The 18058-nt window shown below is 37.4% G+C and overlaps 2 protein-coding genes across 2 annotated transcripts in view; one reads left to right on the top strand and one right to left on the bottom strand.

Moving 5' to 3' along the window:
* Positions 1-4352: 4352 nt before the first annotated feature.
* On the top strand, positions 4353-12770 carry csnk1db (casein kinase 1, delta b). The gene is made up of 10 exons (XM_083556148.1): positions 4353-4892; positions 8055-8165; positions 8307-8455; positions 8763-8991; positions 9174-9344; positions 9737-9885; positions 10033-10201; positions 10313-10455; positions 10917-10987; positions 11157-12770. Exons 1-9 carry the CDS (start codon positions 4817-4819, stop codon positions 10947-10949), a joined length of 1230 nt encoding a protein of 409 aa, XP_083412274.1. The 5' UTR covers positions 4353-4816; the 3' UTR covers positions 10950-10987; positions 11157-12770.
* Positions 12771-14253: 1483 nt separating this feature from the next.
* The window catches only part of map3k8 (mitogen-activated protein kinase kinase kinase 8), a 178704-nt gene continuing 174899 nt past the window's right edge, over positions 14254-18058 (bottom strand). The window contains exon 9 of the transcript XR_014536005.1: positions 14254-14264. The gene's annotated coding sequence lies outside the window, so the exon portion shown is untranslated. The remainder of the gene's footprint in view (positions 14265-18058) is intronic.

The raw sequence follows: 18058 nt of genomic DNA, 5'->3' as shown, positions 1-18058 counted from the left end.
TCGCCCTGTCCCATGTGCAGAAAAACACCCCCAAAGCATGATGCTACCACCCCCATGCTTCACAGTAGGGAAGGTGTTCTTGGGATGGTACTCATCATTCTTCTTCCTCCAAACACGTTTAGTGGAATTATGACCCAAAAGTTCTATTTTGGTCTCATCTGACCACATGACTTTCTCCCATGACTCCTCTGGATCATCCAAATGGTCATTGGCAAACTTAAGACGTGCCTGGACATGTGCTGGTTTAAGCAAGGGAACCTTCCGTGCCATGCATGATTTCAAACCATGACGTCTTAGTGTATTACCAACAGTAACCTTGGAAACGGTGGTCCCAGCTCTTTTCAGGTCATTGACCAGCTCCTCCCGTGTAGTTCTGGGCTGATTTCTCACCTTCCTTAGGATCATTGAGACCCCACGAGGTGAGATCTTGCATGAAGCCCCAGTCCGAGGGAGATTGGCAGTCATGTTTAGCTTCTTCCATTTTCTAATGATTGCTCCAACAGTGGACCTTTTTTCACCAAGCTGCTTGGCAATTTCCCCGTAGCCCTTTCCAGCCTTGTGGAGGTGTACAATTTTGTCTCTAGTGTCTTTGGACAGCTCTTTGGTCTTGGCCATGTTAGTAGTTGGATTCTTACTGATTGTATGGGGTGGACAGGTGTCTTTATGCAGCTAACGACCTCAAACAGGTGCATCTAATTTAGGATAATAAATGTAGTGGAGGTGGACATTTTAAAGGCAGACTAACAGGTCTTTGAGGGTCAGAATTCTAGCTGATAGACAGGTGTTCAAATACTTATTTGCAGCTGTATCATACAAATAAATAGTTTTAAAATCATATATTGTGATTTCTGGATTTTTTTTTTTTTAGATTATGTCTCTCACAGTGGACATGCACCTACGATGACAATTTCAGACCCCTCTATGATTTCTAAGTGGGAGAACTTGCAAAATAGCAGGGTTTTCAAATACTTATTTTCCTCACTGTATGTTTTATGTGTACAAGGTCTGTGTGCTACATATTAAATATATTAACTCGTAACTCGTAACATATTAAATGTTACGAGTAAGAGTACACCACTGCAGATTAAATCACTAAATGTCAATAGGTCATGGTGGTTATTATAAATTTATCATACTTTCAATTGATTAAGAGCTAATTATTGATTCTCGAGACATTGAGAAGTGTCTTGCATCCAAGACATCCAAGATGTAAGTATAATGTAGCTTTTACCTAATACATCATCTGATTTATTTCTTTGTTTGTTTCAGAAAATCTATTGCCAACAAGTTAAATTTTTCTCACTAAAACCCTCTAGACCAGGGGTGCCCAATACGTCGATCACGATCTACCGGTCGATTGCAAAGGTAGTGTGGGTTGATCGCATTACATTAAAAAAAAATTGATATTTATTTATGCAGTTTTATAGTAGGTAGATCATTTTGACTTGGTAATTTTTTAAGTAGCTCGCATGCTGAAAGAGTGTGTGCACCCCTGCTCTAGACAATTTAAGATTACAAGATGGATTCTTTACTCATACTAAAATTGCTATTATTCCCTATTATAGCCACTAGATGTCCTCATCAACAAAGATTTGGAAAAATATTAATTTTTGTTTGGGGAGTACACTGTAATTTTGATTCTTTTATTTTTATTTTATTGTTTATATATATAAATGGGTAATGGTTGGTTACATTTTGACATACATACGCACAGCATTATAACAATAATATTTATTAGTTTAAGAAATGCTATTTGTGAACCACTACTTAAAATATACATGCCACTGGAGATATTGAGTCTGATCATGTGTATGCAGCACCTGAGAGCATTTGTGTCCTTTCATAACAGAGTTGCATAAACAGCATGCATAATTATTTAGCTATTTTACTTTTTGCATTTTCATCGTCATCGCAGTCATCATCATGTGGTGGGATGTGTGATAGTGAAGACAGACTCATCAGATAAGACGGTTGGCCGCAGAAAGGCAGAGTGACATGGTTTTCATACACTTTTGATTCTTATAATCTGTATTGATATTGAGGCTATGCATTCACACACATAAGCTTGAATAATGGCAACAGTAATGCCAATTACGTCAAGTCAAGAAGCTTATTGTAATTCCAACCATAAATAGCTGAAAAAGTACACATTGAAATGTGACAATGTTTTTCCAGAACCCTGGTGCTACATAAACAGCATAGAGCTACAACACACAACATAGAGCTACATAACAGAACACAGAGCTAAGGACTAAAGTAAGTTGTCCTAATCACAAAAAAAATCGTCGTGTGCAACCTAGTGTAAACAGTGTAAGACAAAAGACAGTGCAAAAAAGACAATACAAAACAGTGCACGATAGATACACAAAATAGCGCCGACCAGTGCACTTTCTGTATAATATGTTAATCAGTACAATGTGCAAAAAAAGAGAACTGCAAACAAGAGTGTATTTGTAAACATATATACAAAATGTGTGCAAAACAGCAACAGCAGCACTTAAATAGGTGTGCAAAACAGCATGTAAACAGTTTTATTATGGGCGGTGCTATAGACATGGATGTGCATGAATTGCAGAGTATTTGAGTGTGTTCGAAGTGGCAATAGTGCATTAATAACATTTTAAATCATGGCTTTTATAATCTACACCCTTATAATATCCAAAACTTATTTTCTTATAGGAAGCACTTTCTTGTAGCTCGATATGGAACCTGTAAGTCGTTCAGTTCATATTTTTCAGATATCTCTGCTATATTTTGTAAATAATCAAACACCTTGTCAATTATACATTTACAATATAAATATATACAATACAATATACATATATACGATTTTAAGGTGGCACTAAAACTACTAGTATACATGGGAATGAATGCAGTAAAAATGGCATATTTCCTCACAAGGAATTTCAATCTCCAGCTTGTTTATTTGAGACGGTGTGAACAGCGCGTTGAAGTACACGTGCCTTTCCTATTACGCAATAAGCTGGAACACTGGAGGCGGGTGTCTGCTCTCTGATTGGCCCTCGTGAGACCAATAAAAGATTTTGTACCTATCAGCGAGTAGGTGGGCGTGTCGCTGTGGGGCTCCACACGTGAACAAGTAGTACCATATGTGTAACAGGCCATATTCACAGGAACAGAATTCAGCGTGTGTGTGTGTGTGTGTGTGTGTGCGGTGGGTGGGGGCACGTTGTTGCCTGCTTTTCATTAAAATCATGTTTTTTTAAACCAAGAAGACTCTAATAATAATAATAATAATAATAATAATAATAATAATAACAACAACATTTGTGGACACCTGACCATCATACACATATGATAAATCCCAAACTTATGCCACAATGTTGAAAGTACACAAATACATAGGATGTTCCCCATCTGACATCAGTGCCTGATCTCACTAATGTTCTTGTGGCGGAATTAGTTGGAAACCTGAATGTTATTGTTACAGCAAAAGGGAACTACATCTATAACTATATGCTCAATAAACTCAATGAGACTGAGTGTCCACAAACTTCTGTATACCAGATAAGCTAGATACAGTGTGTACAATTGAAACATTTTCCTTTATACAGGCATCACTTTATTTATGACTGAGGTTGTGCATTGTGTACATTGTGTACTTCACTTACAATCTGAGTGAAATCTTTGTCACAGCCACAGGGGTAACACGGGGCTGCACCTCAAGAACCATTGGTGTAATTTAATTTTGTATATTAAAATATATGAACTGATTTATTTCAATATATTGTGATGTTATTATCCTGAGGCTCAACAATTATAAAACTATAATGGATCTATTATTACTACATTACACATACTGCATTACAAATAATATTATTACATTAGATGAATTATCCAGATAAAGATGGGTTCCTTTTTGAAGGTTTTTTCTCACACCATCTCAGTCTGTTTTTCCTTGCACATTAGAGATAAAAAGTATAGGCACTAAACCTATGGGCACTAACTGTTTTTTTCTTCTAGTTTTTAGAGTTTTTATAGCACCAGCACACCAGGACAAATTCATTGTACATGCAAACCATGATACTTGGCAACGAAGGAGATTCTGATTCTGATATAAATTCATATGTTATAACCTGTTTATATCTGTAAAGCTGTTTTGGGCCAATGTCTATTGTTAAAAGCGCTATACAAATAAAATTTACTCGAGTTAATAACTACAAATGGATAGATTTTTACAGCGATTAGAATGAACTATATTTTATGGGATTTACCTCAGTCGGACTGGGGTTTTATTGCGTTGAATTGTATTTGTAAAACAAAGATATTCTAATTCATTATTGCAGTTGGTAATCCGGATATTTTGCAACCAAATGACTAAAGTTTAAAGTTCCGGTTTAGATGAGTCGCTGCTACAGGAAGTGACATCACAGCGTTACGTTTGTGTTTTACTGTGAGAATGGAAGGCCCATGAAGACGGGAGAGCTGAAGCAGTGAGCGGGTCGAGCGATAGAAATCCATTTCCATCTTCATAATAGGAATAGAAAACAAGCATGAAATCTTAAAGAGCATAATCTGCAGTCTCTAAGCTTTCATTCGGGGTTAATATTGTAGCGTTTTAGTTGCTGGTACTTTAGAAAAGTGATGGTGAAAGCTGACGTCCGACGAAGGGATCCGAATTCTTCTCAGGGATCTGGGAGGGTTGGAGTGGCGTAAAGTTGACATTTTGGTTTAATAAAAAAGGGAGATTTGTAGGTGTTTCTTGTTCAAAAGCAAGGTTTCAGTTAGGTGAAGTGTTGTTCTACTTGGTTTGTGAAATACAATTAGGTGTTGGTAGGTAATTGTCATTACAGCCATGGATCTTCGAGTGGGAAATAGATACAGACTGGGCAGAAAAATTGGAAGTGGATCATTCGGTGACATTTATTTGGGTGAGTAAAATATTAGTTGTTGTTTTTTTTTAAACGTTTTTCTGAATATGTAACTCGCGTCGTTCGGCTTAAGGGCGAAATGTTTAGCTAGTTTGTGAAAGGATAGCTGTGTGGAGCAAGCTACAGAGATGTTTGTCCCGAACAAACATTTCAATTTAACATTTGCTTGATTTAGATTATTGTCAGGGCTTGTGGATGTGTGTCACTATTTAAAAAGTGCCTTTCGATATCCTAATGTCACATTAGGTTGTGTTTGTATACATAATCCTTCCTGCTTTGCCTTTACATCTTTTTAATCAGTCATATCAGGCTTTGGATAATCATTAATGTATCATTTAATATGTATATCTTGTGTAAACCCGTGTCTTTTCTCATATCACCAGTGACAGATTTGGTGCAGTGCAGGTCACAGTGCAGGTTTGGTGCCTGGTGTCAAAGTTTTAATTGTAACCTGACACTCAAGTTTCAAACCAACTGGCTCATTATTAGATTAAACCTTTCCGTACATTATTTTTTTTTTGTCTGGCTGGTGTTTAGGAGACATGAAGTCTCCAGATCAGTTAATAATGCCAGCTGATTTGGTTAAACCACTATTTCAGTACATTGCCCCATGATCATATGGATGTTACATAAGTCAGCAGCATCATTGGTGGTACTGAGTAATTAAACAGTTATGAAATATGCTTTCTGTGTATTTTTAGCCGGTGGTATGTTTACAGTGAATATTTCTGTTTCCTGTCGCTCTGCCTACCTTCAGTTTTCTACTCGTTAATGCATATTAATGTGGAGTGAAACATCTTTGGAAACTGAGAGCTGAGAAGGACTAGATAGCAAATAAAAGGGTTTAAACAAAATTTGACAGGAATCTTTGACTGTAGATGTTATTCTTTGGTGACATCTACAAGCAGTGTTTTTTTTTTTTTTTTTGGCAATTCGTATCACCCACGAATGATATTCATGTACATACTCTGATTATTATCTGACTTCTGCCATTTCGGTGGGTTTTTTCCCCCCGAGTTTATTTGTTGCTACGCGTTAAATTTAATGCAATCAGTTGTTGAATTTGAAAGATATCCCAATTTTAGTTAAAACAAAGGTTATTCAGCACGTCTACACGGATCTGGTCAAAAATTTCCAAATATTTTCCAGTAGCGCATTTTAAAAGCTGTCAGTATGAGCTAGTAAACTCAAGTTACATTAGTAAACCAACAGAACAAGCATGACAATTAGGCCGTAGCACACCAGCAAAAACTGCAGTTATACTGGATATCAGCACAGCAATGTCTGCACTAAGACGAAAGGCCCGTCGTTGGTGCTTGTTTATCGCTATAGACATTTGTACATTCCTGTTAATGTTGTTTTGGGTACAATTCCCTTTCGTTTCATACTTCATCTGAGACTACCTTTCATATTTTAAGTAAATATTTGTGTCCTTATCCTTGTTCTCCAATATTTATAATACTACTGTAGTAGCCGCATTAGGATGTGGACTTTTAAGTTGCAAACAAAGACAAGTTAGAGTAATGTACTGGTGCTGTTTTACTAAATATGCTCACATTTGTAACACTACCCAACCACTAGGCACTGTAACTAATTTGTATAAAAAGATATTATAGCCCCTATTATATAGAGTTATTATAGAGTTTTATATGTTACAAAATGTGCCATTTTCTTCCAATGCTAGACTCATTGGCAGTATTGTCTTTAGCAAATCTTGTAGGAATGAAAACTGTCGTGTTGCATGTCATTATGTGGTATGCTGTTGTAGTTTTGCCAGTGAGGCTCAAATATCAAATTCGCGTTTGGTAGAATGCCATAAGATTTTATTATCGAGTCTTTAAAAGCGTTGTGAAAAACCTGTTGTGTTTCAACGTGCTATTTCATATGCAATGAGTATCATAAAAATGTGTTCTACAAATACAACTTGCTTAACAGTACGATGTGTGGATAAGGATTATCTCAGTAATGGTGCAGCCACACTAATTCCCCTTCTTTTCATGTAAACGTATTCCTCTAGCCCTCCTTGACCACTGTTTGTGTTAGGGATTTCCCAGCAGGTTTCACACACGCGTGTCACTGGGCACTAGGGAGGCCACAGGTGAGTGACTCACCTAGAAAGCAATTGCTCTGCTATTCATCCAGGATTTGCACCTCCTTACATCAGTGCTTCAGTGTGATGCAGCTTACATAATCCTCCTGCGTTCAAGCCATATGGTGTGAACATTCTGTATGTCTTTGGCAAAGCTGTAACAACAATCTGCGTCACTCGCATCGAAAATTAGATACATTGTTTTAACAGCGTCTTAGATGCTACATTACAACCAGATAACGCTGCACTGTTTACATTGCGTTTTGATGAGGATGCGTTTTGACCTGCTCACTATTTCAACAATCTGCCAAGAGAATGTATTCACTTACATTTTCTGTTCAGAAAGATCTGACCAAGCATGTTCCTCATTACCGATTCTGACCTGAAACTGAATTTACTAGTTAAGACAGGAGGTAATTGTCAGGACTTGTTTATCTTCTTGACACCGAAACACTGTTTGCATTTGAAACACCCACTTTTGCTGTAAACCCTGTGTAACAGGTCTTTGACTTTGTGACATAAGAATTCGGAAGTTAGTTTTACAGTTCTTTTGGTTTGAGAGTTAAACATGTTTGATATCTGAGTGATTGAATGTTTTGACTATCAAACTGATATGGGTTTCTGTGTTGACTAGGTAATGTCATACCTATACTTTTTTTTTTTTTTTTTTTTTTTTTTTTATAAATCATTTAATGAAAACAGATATTGGCATTTAGGTTAGTTACACAAGCATATTTTGTGGGTGTCTGGTTGATTGTAAAGTACACTGGATGTCAGGATGTGTTTTACAATACTATTACTATAAATAAAGATTCAAAATAATAGTACAAACAGAAAATAAAAATACTTCATAATAAAAAGGGATTTGGGATTGTAAGAAGAACTAATGGTAACTAGAAGAAAGTAAACATTAGCTGAACTTTATTTTATAATTGTCTTGGTTATATAAGCCGTATATTCTGACCCGTTTCACAGTCCTAATGAGCCTCTTTTTCCTCTCTCTCTCTCTCTCTCTCTCTCTCTCTCTCTCTCTCTCTCTCTCTCTCTCTCTCTCTCTCTCTCTCATATTTCAGGCACTGACATTTCAGTTAGGGAGGAAGTGGCCATCAAGTTAGAATGTGTGAAGACAAAACATCCTCAACTTCACATCGAGAGCAAGATCTACAAGATGATGCAGGGAGGAGGTACAATACAGATTGCATTAAAAAAAATTATAAAAAAAAAAAACATTCTAGTATAATGATTTAGGGTTATTTTTCTCAAGTGTAATTTTGGTCTCAAGTGTTTTTACTTGATTCTAATTATTAATGGTTGTTATTTCACAGTTGGTATCCCAACCATAAAATGGTGTGGTGCAGAGGGGGATTATAATGTGATGGTAATGGAGCTGTTAGGACCCAGTCTGGAAGATCTTTTCAACTTCTGCTCTAGAAAATTCAGCCTTAAGACTGTTCTTCTGCTTGCTGATCAGATGGTGAGAGACACACCCTAGAGCAGTAATAAAGGAGGATAGGAAGTAGCAGAGGCTGTCCTTATGTCTGTGGAAATAAGTACAGAAGAACAAAAGCAGCTGTTGCAAAAGAATAGTTTTTCAACTATATTCAATTAGCATGTTTATATATATATATATATAGATAGATAGATAGATAGATAGATAGATATAGATATAAAATTTAAAAAAAATTATATCTTTTTACCTTTTTAACCGAAAAAGAAAAATGTAGTTTTGAAAATTTACTGCATGACACTGTCCCATTTATGTGCATCTGCCCTCCCTACAGATCAGCCGCATAGAGTATATCCACTCGAAGAACTTTATCCACAGAGACGTAAAGCCTGATAACTTCCTGATGGGACTAGGGAAGAAAGGCAACCTAGTCTACATCATTGACTTCGGTCTAGCCAAGAAATACAGAGATGCTCGCACCCACCAACACATTCCATACAGAGAAAACAAGAACCTGACTGGCACCGCTCGCTATGCTTCGATCAACACTCATCTGGGCATAGGTGAGGATTTTAATGTTTTGAATGTTTTTCTGCAGTAATGCTAATTAGTCCTTCTGTTTCTGTATAGGGTTTTTTTATTTGGAAAACAAATCCAAGAAATAATATTCCTGTTTATATTAATACACTGTGCTTAGAACTGGTCTTAACACCATACGTGTTTGTATGTGTGTGGTTATCTACAGAGCAGTCTCGGCGTGACGACCTGGAGTCTTTGGGATACGTGTTGATGTATTTCAACCTGGGTTCTCTGCCATGGCAGGGCCTGAAGGCCGCAACCAAGAGACAAAAATATGAGCGTATCAGTGAGAAGAAAATGTCTACGCCTATTGAAGTGCTTTGCAAGGGCTACCCCTGTATGTACCTGTGCTGCTTTACTGTTTTTCATTTTAAGTTTAGTTTGTTCTCAGAGCTAGACACACATTATAGTAAGGGAAGGTATAGTAAGGTGTTGCAAATATTAGGAAATTTATTATATATTAACTTTATCACTGGTATTGTGACTGGACTAAGATGAGCTACAGAGCAGGGTGCTGGTCTCCATTATCTCTACTAATACTTGTGTATATATTCAGGAATATGGCCTTATTGTTTTATTTGATTGGTTCTCATACAGAATATAGGCATTTATAGTTTCATCAGAAAATATTAGTGAAAATCAGATTAGTTGTTAAGGTTATAGGGTGATGGATGTACTTCACACAAACAATAACAAAAAAAAAATGTCTTTGTGTTTGCCCCCTTTCAGCTGAATTTGCCACTTACCTCAATTTTTGCCGCTCACTGCGTTTTGATGATAAGCCTGACTACTCCTACCTCAGGCAACTTTTCAGGAACCTGTTCCATAGACAGGGCTTCTCATACGATTATGTATTTGATTGGAACATGCTCAAATTTGTAAGTACTGTGTGTTTTTTAATTATAGTTGTTTTTTTTCATTATTCACTTTAATGAAAAGACAGTTTTGAAATAATAATAGAAATGTCTTTCTTGGGTGATTGTTCTAATACTTGTTTGTTTATTTTTATGTTGTTTCCCTAACAGGGTGCTAATCGTGCAGCAGAGGAGGCGGAGCGAGAGAGGAGAGACCGAGAGGAGAGGCTGAGGCACAGCAGGAATCCTGCTGCAAGTGGCATCCCATCAGCTTCTGGAAGACCACGTGCCACCCAAGACGGTGCCCCACCTACACCCCTCACTCCCACCTCACACACAGGTAAGGATGTACACCCAGTGTGTTTGCCTAAGCCTTCTACTTGTTAACATGACTTTTATATTTATTATGTGAACTTTGTGCTCTTATACATTCCATTCTTTGGTTTCACAGCAAACACCTCCTCACCACGTCCTGTAACCGGTATAGATCGGGAACGGAAGGTGAGCATGAGGCTTCACCGTGGTGCTCCAGTTAACGTCTCTTCATCGGATTTGACAGGACGGCAAGACACCTCGCGCATGTCCACCTCACAGGTACAGATTAGCTCTGTTCATGAGATGCCCTCAAGGCCAGCAAATAGCAGTGATTTATCATAATACATTTGCCTGTTCTGCTCCAGAGAGCAGAACAGGCAAAACAGAGCAGAACAGAGAGAGTTCTGCTACACACACACACACACACAATTATTTGCAATTATTTTTTACAATTATGATGCCTATAGTGGTATCCAATTCTACATTTTAAATTTAATTTCACAATATTTTTTCAGCATAAGGGACAGCAAGTAGTGTCTGCTTTACAGCACCCAATCCTTAAATATTTACCTTGAGGTTAAAATATGCTTTCATGCCTAAATTAACATGGTTGTAAATAATAATTTGACCTTTCTTTATGAAATTATTTTAATTGACTGTTTTAATTGTTGCATCGATTTTCAAATCTATTAGTTAAGAGAATAAAATGGGTGCTGTATTTTTCTCTCTCTATACTACAGAATAGCATTCCCTTCGATCATCACGGCAAATAGCTGCACGTCACATTCCAGTGTGAAGGTGGCAGCACCAGGTGAGTTTAAGTAGCTTATTCTCCATCCATACATCCATCTGTATATATGTGTGTGTGTGTGTGTGTGTGTGTGTGTGTATGGCTATATTTTTTTTTAGTGGTTATGTGGTCACTGTTTGTTCGCTGTCTGCAAATTGAATGTTAAATTTTTCTGCTCTTCTTGCTTCAGATTCCCAGTAAATTTCTCAGAAGTCCCCACTCTAGACCATGGAGTGCAGAGGTTGACCCGTGTGGAAGACTCATGGCGCTTCTCATTCAGCGACGAAGCGGGACAGACCATGTCTCTTTAACTGACAAAACCAAAATGGTTCGGAATCATCTTTGCCCTCTTTAAGGGGGACTCTCTTGCTCTTACTTTATCTTCTGTCTCTATTCACTTTTTTCACTCTAGTGTATGTGCACACAAACAGGATTTTATCATGATGCCTTGTCTAAGTAGACATTGGGACTGAACTAGAAAAGACTAAATCAACCAGCTGAACTCCTGTGTCCTATACACTGGTGTCTCTCTTTATACCAGTACTTTTTCTGTACATCTACACTGCTGCGTAACCCATCATTTATGTTTTTTCCTCATAAGGTTTATGTATTTCACAGTTTATTTGGTTTCATTTGGTATATGTAAACTTTTTTTTTTTTTTTTTTTAATATATATATATATATATATATATATATATATATATATATATATAATTTTTTCCCCCATTCTCATTATAAGGCTCCATATCTAGAAGTGTTGCCATGCTTTTATTTTACTCATTCTGATTTTTAATTCTATTTGTAACTGGTGAGTGGTGCAAAATGGGTTAATGTTGCATGCTCATGTTCGTGTTTTAGTTTAAATCGCTAAGGGGACAAATTTACCAATCTTGGACCCTAAACCATACATGTAACCAGGGCCTTGTGGAACCTGCCTGTTACTTTTTTGTTTTTGTTTTATTTTTTTTTCCCCTGCCCATTTTAATTTGTCCTGATATTTTCCAAGGTCTATTATTGCCTCTTACCTTGTTGAAACTCTGTTCTGTTTAAGCTGTGAAAATTGTAATATATGTGTAAATGTTTCCATTTTTCACCTAACAGAGACTATGAACGAGATGCAAATTACATTAAGAGTTTAGAAACATTACGGGTTATTCATTTTTCTACCCATCTCCACCTTTTTAATTCTAAACCAAGCCAATAAAATGAAGTGCTGGACATGAGCGGTATTACCGATTAAAGCTTGACTGTCTCAGGCTCTGCTATTGAGTGTTGCACTTCATGCAACTTAGCCATCAGTTGGTTAGTGATTGTTTAAAATGAACTGACTCCTTCAAGGTTTAGTCGGTGAGATGACTCATTTCATAGCATCCCAGCTGACCAGGTTGAATTCGGTGTCCTCTAACGAATGCTCCAGCACTGATTTGGCTCTGCGAATTGACCTAGATGTTGATGTATTATGTTTGTTGCAGAACGCATGGTTTTCTAAGCTGCATTATCCATGTCCAGGTGAAGATCATAGTGTTGACAGGAGAAAGCTGCACCTAGAATAACATGCTCTTTTCCTTGATGTGTCTGATACATGATTGTGTACTAGTTATAATGCACCTATACTGTTTGAAGAGGGCGTGTGTGAGATCTAAAGCAGGCGTTGCTTGTTTCCTAAAAGCCTATTTACATTTTGGGCTTTACATTTTGGTCTAGTCATGGCAATTTGAGCCCTACTACAGTTTGTATCACTGTATTTGTGCACCACATTTTTGTACATGTGTAAATAAATGAGTTACTTATTATTTTAACTGCACATATTCTTGTATTGTGTGTTTTTTGGGGGTTTTTTTTGTTTCGTTTGTAAACAAACTTGAGACGTTATCACACTTCGATTTAGAGTTAAATATCCTCAATTTTGTCACAATTATAAAACCAGCTCGTACTGAAGAGTACTGCCCTCTGGTGGTAATATGCGAAGTCAGAACCGAACAAACTTTTTTTTTTTTTTTTTAGCAAATTAAAATATGACGTCACTTTGTTTTGGAATAGTAGATATCATGATCAGTAATTGCTGATATTCTTTAGCATGCTCAAATAAACATTTACTATTCATGCATGTATTCGTCAAAATCATTTATTTAAATATTCAGTTTTTTAAATATTCATTAAATGCAAACTTGAACAAAATCTAGTCTTTTAGTGTTCAAAAATAAACTGCATACTGTGAACCCATTCTCCACCCAAAGAAGTACAGGAGTGTTTTTTTGGAAAATGTATTGATTACTCAAAGAAATAGACCGAGTACATATTAAAAAAAAAAAAAGTTTTTGAAAAGTTCCCAAAATAAAAATGTAATGCTGATTATTGTAGTTTGGAAAGGAAATTGAGGTCATGATAAATCGCATTAATGATGTTTTTCACGGATGTGTGGCATGTTTAGCGAAGCTTCAGAATTTCTATATTTTATAATGGTTTGGATATGAGTAGGAAAAAAAAGTGGAATCAGTGTGTGTGTATGTATGTATGTGTGTATGTATATATATATATATATATATATATATATATATATATATATATATATATATATATATATATATATATATATATATATATATACATATATATATATACATATATACATATATACATATACATACATACAGTACAGACCAAAAGTTTGGACACACCTTCTCATTCAAAGAGTTTTCTTTATTTTCATAACTATGAAAATTGTAGAGTCACACTGAAGGCATCAAGGGCTATTTGACCAAGAAGGAGAGTGATGGGGTGCTGCATCAGATGACCTGGCCTCCACAGTCACCGGACCTGAACCCAATCGAGATGGTTTAAGGGTGAGCTGGACCGCAGAGTGAAGGCAAAAGGGCCAACAAGTGCCAAGCATCTCTCGGGGAACTCCATCAAGACTGTTGGAAGACCATTTCAGGTGACTACCTCTTGCAGCTCATCAAGAGAATGCCAAGAGTGTGCAAAGCAGTAATCAAAGCAAAAGGTGGCTACTTTGAAGAACCTAGAATATGACATTTTTTAGTTGTTTCACACTTTTTTGTTATGTATATAATTTCATATATAATTCCACTTGTAAATTTATAGTTTTGATGCCTTCAGTGTGAATCTACAATTTTCATAGTCATGAAAATAAAGAAAACTCTTTGAATGAGGAGGTGTCCAAACTTTTGGTCTGTACTGTGTGTGTATATATATATATATATATATATATATATATATATATATATACAGTGGGTACGGAAAGTATTCAGACCCCCTTAAATTTTTTACTCTTTTTTATCTTGCAGCCATTTGCTAAAATCATTTAGGTTTATTTCTTTTCCTCATGAATGTACACACAGCACCCTATATTGACAGAAAAACACAGAATTGTTGACACTGTTGCAGATTTATTAAAAAAGAAAAACTAAAATATCACATGGTCCTAAGTATTCAGACCCTTTGCTCAGTATTTAGTAGAAGCCCCCTTTTGATCTAATACAGCCATGAGTTTTTTTGGGAAGGATGCAACAAGTTTTTCACACCTGGATTCAGGAAACCTCTGCCATTCCTCCTTGCAGATCCTCTCCAGTTCTGTCAGGTTGGACGGTAAACGTTGGTGGACAGCTATTTTTAGGTCTCTCCAGGGATGCTCAATTGGGTTTAAGTCATTGCTCTGGCTGGGCCATTCAAGAACAGTCACAGAGTTGTTGTGAAGCCACTCCATCGTTATTTTAGCTGTGTGCTTAGGGTCATTGTCTTGTTGGAAGGTAAACCTTCAGCCCAGTCTGAGGTCCAAAGCACTCTGGAGAAGGTTTTCGTCCAGGATATACCTGTGCTTGGCCGCATTCATCTTTCCCTTGATTGCAACCAGTCGTCCTGTCCCTGCAGCTGAAAAACACCCCCACAGCATGATGCTGCCACCACCATGCTTCATTGTTGAGACTGTACTGGACAGGTGATGAGCAGTGCCTGGTTTTCTCCACACATACCGCTTAGAATTAAAGCCAAAAAGTTCTATCTTGGTCTCATCAGACCAGAGAATCTTATTTCTCACCTTCTTGGAGAACTCCATGCGGGTTTTCATGTGTCCTGCACTGAGGAGAGGCTTCCGTCGGGCCACTCTGCTATAAAGCCCCACTGGTGAAGGGCTGCAGTGATGGTTGACTTTCTACAACTTTCTCCCATCTCCCGACTGCATCTCTGGAGCTCAGCCACAATGATCTTTGGGTTCTTCTTTACCTCTCTCACCAAGGCTCTTCTCCCCCGATAGCTCAGTTTGGCCGGTCGGCCAGCTCTAGGAATGGTTCTGGTCGTCCCAAACGTCTTCCATTTGAGGATTATGGAGGCCACTGTGCCCTTAGGAACCTTAAGTGCAGCAAAAAAATTTTTGGAACCTTGGCCAGATCTGTGCCTTGCCACAATTCTGTCTCTGAGCTCTTCAGGCAGTTCCTTTGACCTTAATGATTCTCATTTGCTCTGACATGCATTGTGATCTGTAAGGTCTTATATAAACAGGTGTGTGGCTTTCCTAATCAAGTCCAATCAGTATAATCAAAAATTTCTGGACTCAAATGAAGGTGTAGAACCATCTCAAGGATGATCAGAAGAAATGGAGAGCACCTGAGTTAAATATATGAGTGTCACAGCAAAGGGTCTGAATACTTAGGACCATGTGATATTTCAGTTTTTCTTTTTTAATAAATCTGCAAAAAGGTCAACAATTCTGTGTTTTTCTGTCAGTATGGGGTGCTATGTGTACATTCATGAGGAAAAGAAATGAACTTAAATGATTTTAGCAAATGGCTGCAATATAACAAAGAGTGAAAAATTTAAGGGGGTCTGAATACTTTCCGTACCCACTGTATATATATATATATATATATATAAAATGATAGATTTTATCCCTCACCCTCACCCTCAGCACTGGCGCCCCCCAGGGTTGTGTTCTGAGCCCCCTGCTTTACTCTTTGAATGAGGAGGTGCTCACCCTGCTTTACTCTTTGAATGAGGAGGTGTCCAAACTTTTGGTCTGTACTGTGTGTGTATATATATATATATATATATATATATATATATATATATATATATATATATATATATATATATATATATATATATATATAAAATGATAGATTTTATCCCTCACCCTCACCCTCAGCACTGGCGCCCCCCAGGGTTGTGTTCTGAGCCCCCTGCTTTACTCAATGTACACACATGACTGTGTGGCCACATCCAACTCCACCACCATCATCAAGTTTGCTGACGACACTGTTGTGGTGGGTCTGATCTCCAACAACGACGAGACGGCCTACCTACAGGAGGTTAAAAACCTGGAGAGATGGTGCCAGGAGAACAACCTTCTCCTGAACGTCAGCAAGACTAAGGAGTTAATCGTGGACTTTAGCACAAAGCGGGAGCGGTCATACCAACCTATAAACATCAGCGGGACCCCAGTGGAGAGAGTGGACAGCTTCCAGTACCTTGGTGTTCACATCACACAGGATCTGTCTTGGTCCTGTCACACCAACACCCTGGTGAAGAAGGCCCGGCAGCGTCTGTACCATCTGAGACGCTTAAGGGACTTTAAACTACCCTCTCAGGTGCTTAAGACCTTCTACACTTGCACCATTGAGAGCGTTCTGACGGGTAGCATCACTTCCTGGTTCGGGAACAGCACCATGCAGGACAGACGAGCCCTCCAGAGGGTGGTGCGTTCAGCTGAACGTACCATCCACACTGAGCTCCCTAACCTGCAGGACATCTATAGCACACGGTGCTGGACAAGTGCTACAAAGATTATGAAGGACCTCAGCCATCCCAACAATGGACTTTTTTCTCTGTTGCGTTCAGGAAAACGCTTCCGCTCCCTGAAAGCGAACACAGAGAGAATGAGGAGGAGCTTCTTCCCGCAGGCCATTCGGTGTTTAAACCAGAAAACACCCAGGATCTAGAACTGGCCCACTCTCTCCATCATCACACTTCTCTGTACATATCTCACCTTCGCACCACGTTACTTTAAACATATCTCACCGTTCGCACCACGTCACTTTAAACATATCTCACCGTTCGCACCACGACACTTTAAACTCTGGACTTGCACAGCACAGTGCGCCTTTTATTTTATTTATACCACACCATATTGCACATGGACACTTTACGGACCTTTACACCACACCATACCGCACACGGACACTTTATGGACAACCCACCACAAATTGCCTATTGTTTAAATTTTTTTTACTACACATTGTTTACTGTTTATTTGTATATTTGTTTCATACATTATCTTTTTATATATCTTTATACCTTATATTCTTTTATTTTATTTTATTTATTTATTTTTATTTCATTTTATATAGTTTTTCTTATACCTTATACTTATTTATCTGCCTCCTTTTCTTTTCCCCCATCCTATTCCCTCATGCCGGACCATCGTATAAAACATTTCACTACATGTCGTACCCTGTATGTATGTGTATGTGATGAATAAAATTTGATTTGATTTGAGATACACACAATATGTGGTAATATAGTTCTACATATAATCTAATAAAAATTATTAATGTCCCTTTTTTCATCATGTGATTTGACAGTTTTTCTTTTTTAATGTTGTGTAAATAGTGAAGTTCTCCTCTAAATCTTCTAAAGTCACAATGAAACAAAAGAATGTTGGCAGTTTAGAGCAGGTCTGGCCGGTTCACTGTACATTGTAATGGTATTCTGTTTCATATTTATACTAAACCTGCCAGTTTAGTGAGTATCTTATTCCTTAAACACTGAAATCATCAAACTTTTTGATTGTAGCCGAACTTTTCTAGAGTTTGAGATCCTTCGAATCCTCTGATTCATAGGCTTGTATCTGTTTATCAACATTTGTCAGGACAGACTGCATAAATATAAATTATATTTTATGCCTAATAAGCAATTATAAATAATTACCTTCTGTAACTGTCTTGTATGGTGCAAATATGTAACCAGAAAATGAATTGTATTATTTTTAACATTTACTTGTTTATACAATAAAACTTAGGTCGGAAGTGAATTGGCAATGAGATCATCAGTTGGCTTAAAGGAAAAAAATTGTGCTAAACA

Source organism: Silurus aristotelis (genome assembly GCF_946808225.1).
Source record: "Silurus aristotelis genome assembly, chromosome: 12".
Taxonomy (NCBI): domain Eukaryota; kingdom Metazoa; phylum Chordata; class Actinopteri; order Siluriformes; family Siluridae; genus Silurus; species Silurus aristotelis.
This window is presented reverse-complemented; position numbering and strand designations above follow the sequence as displayed.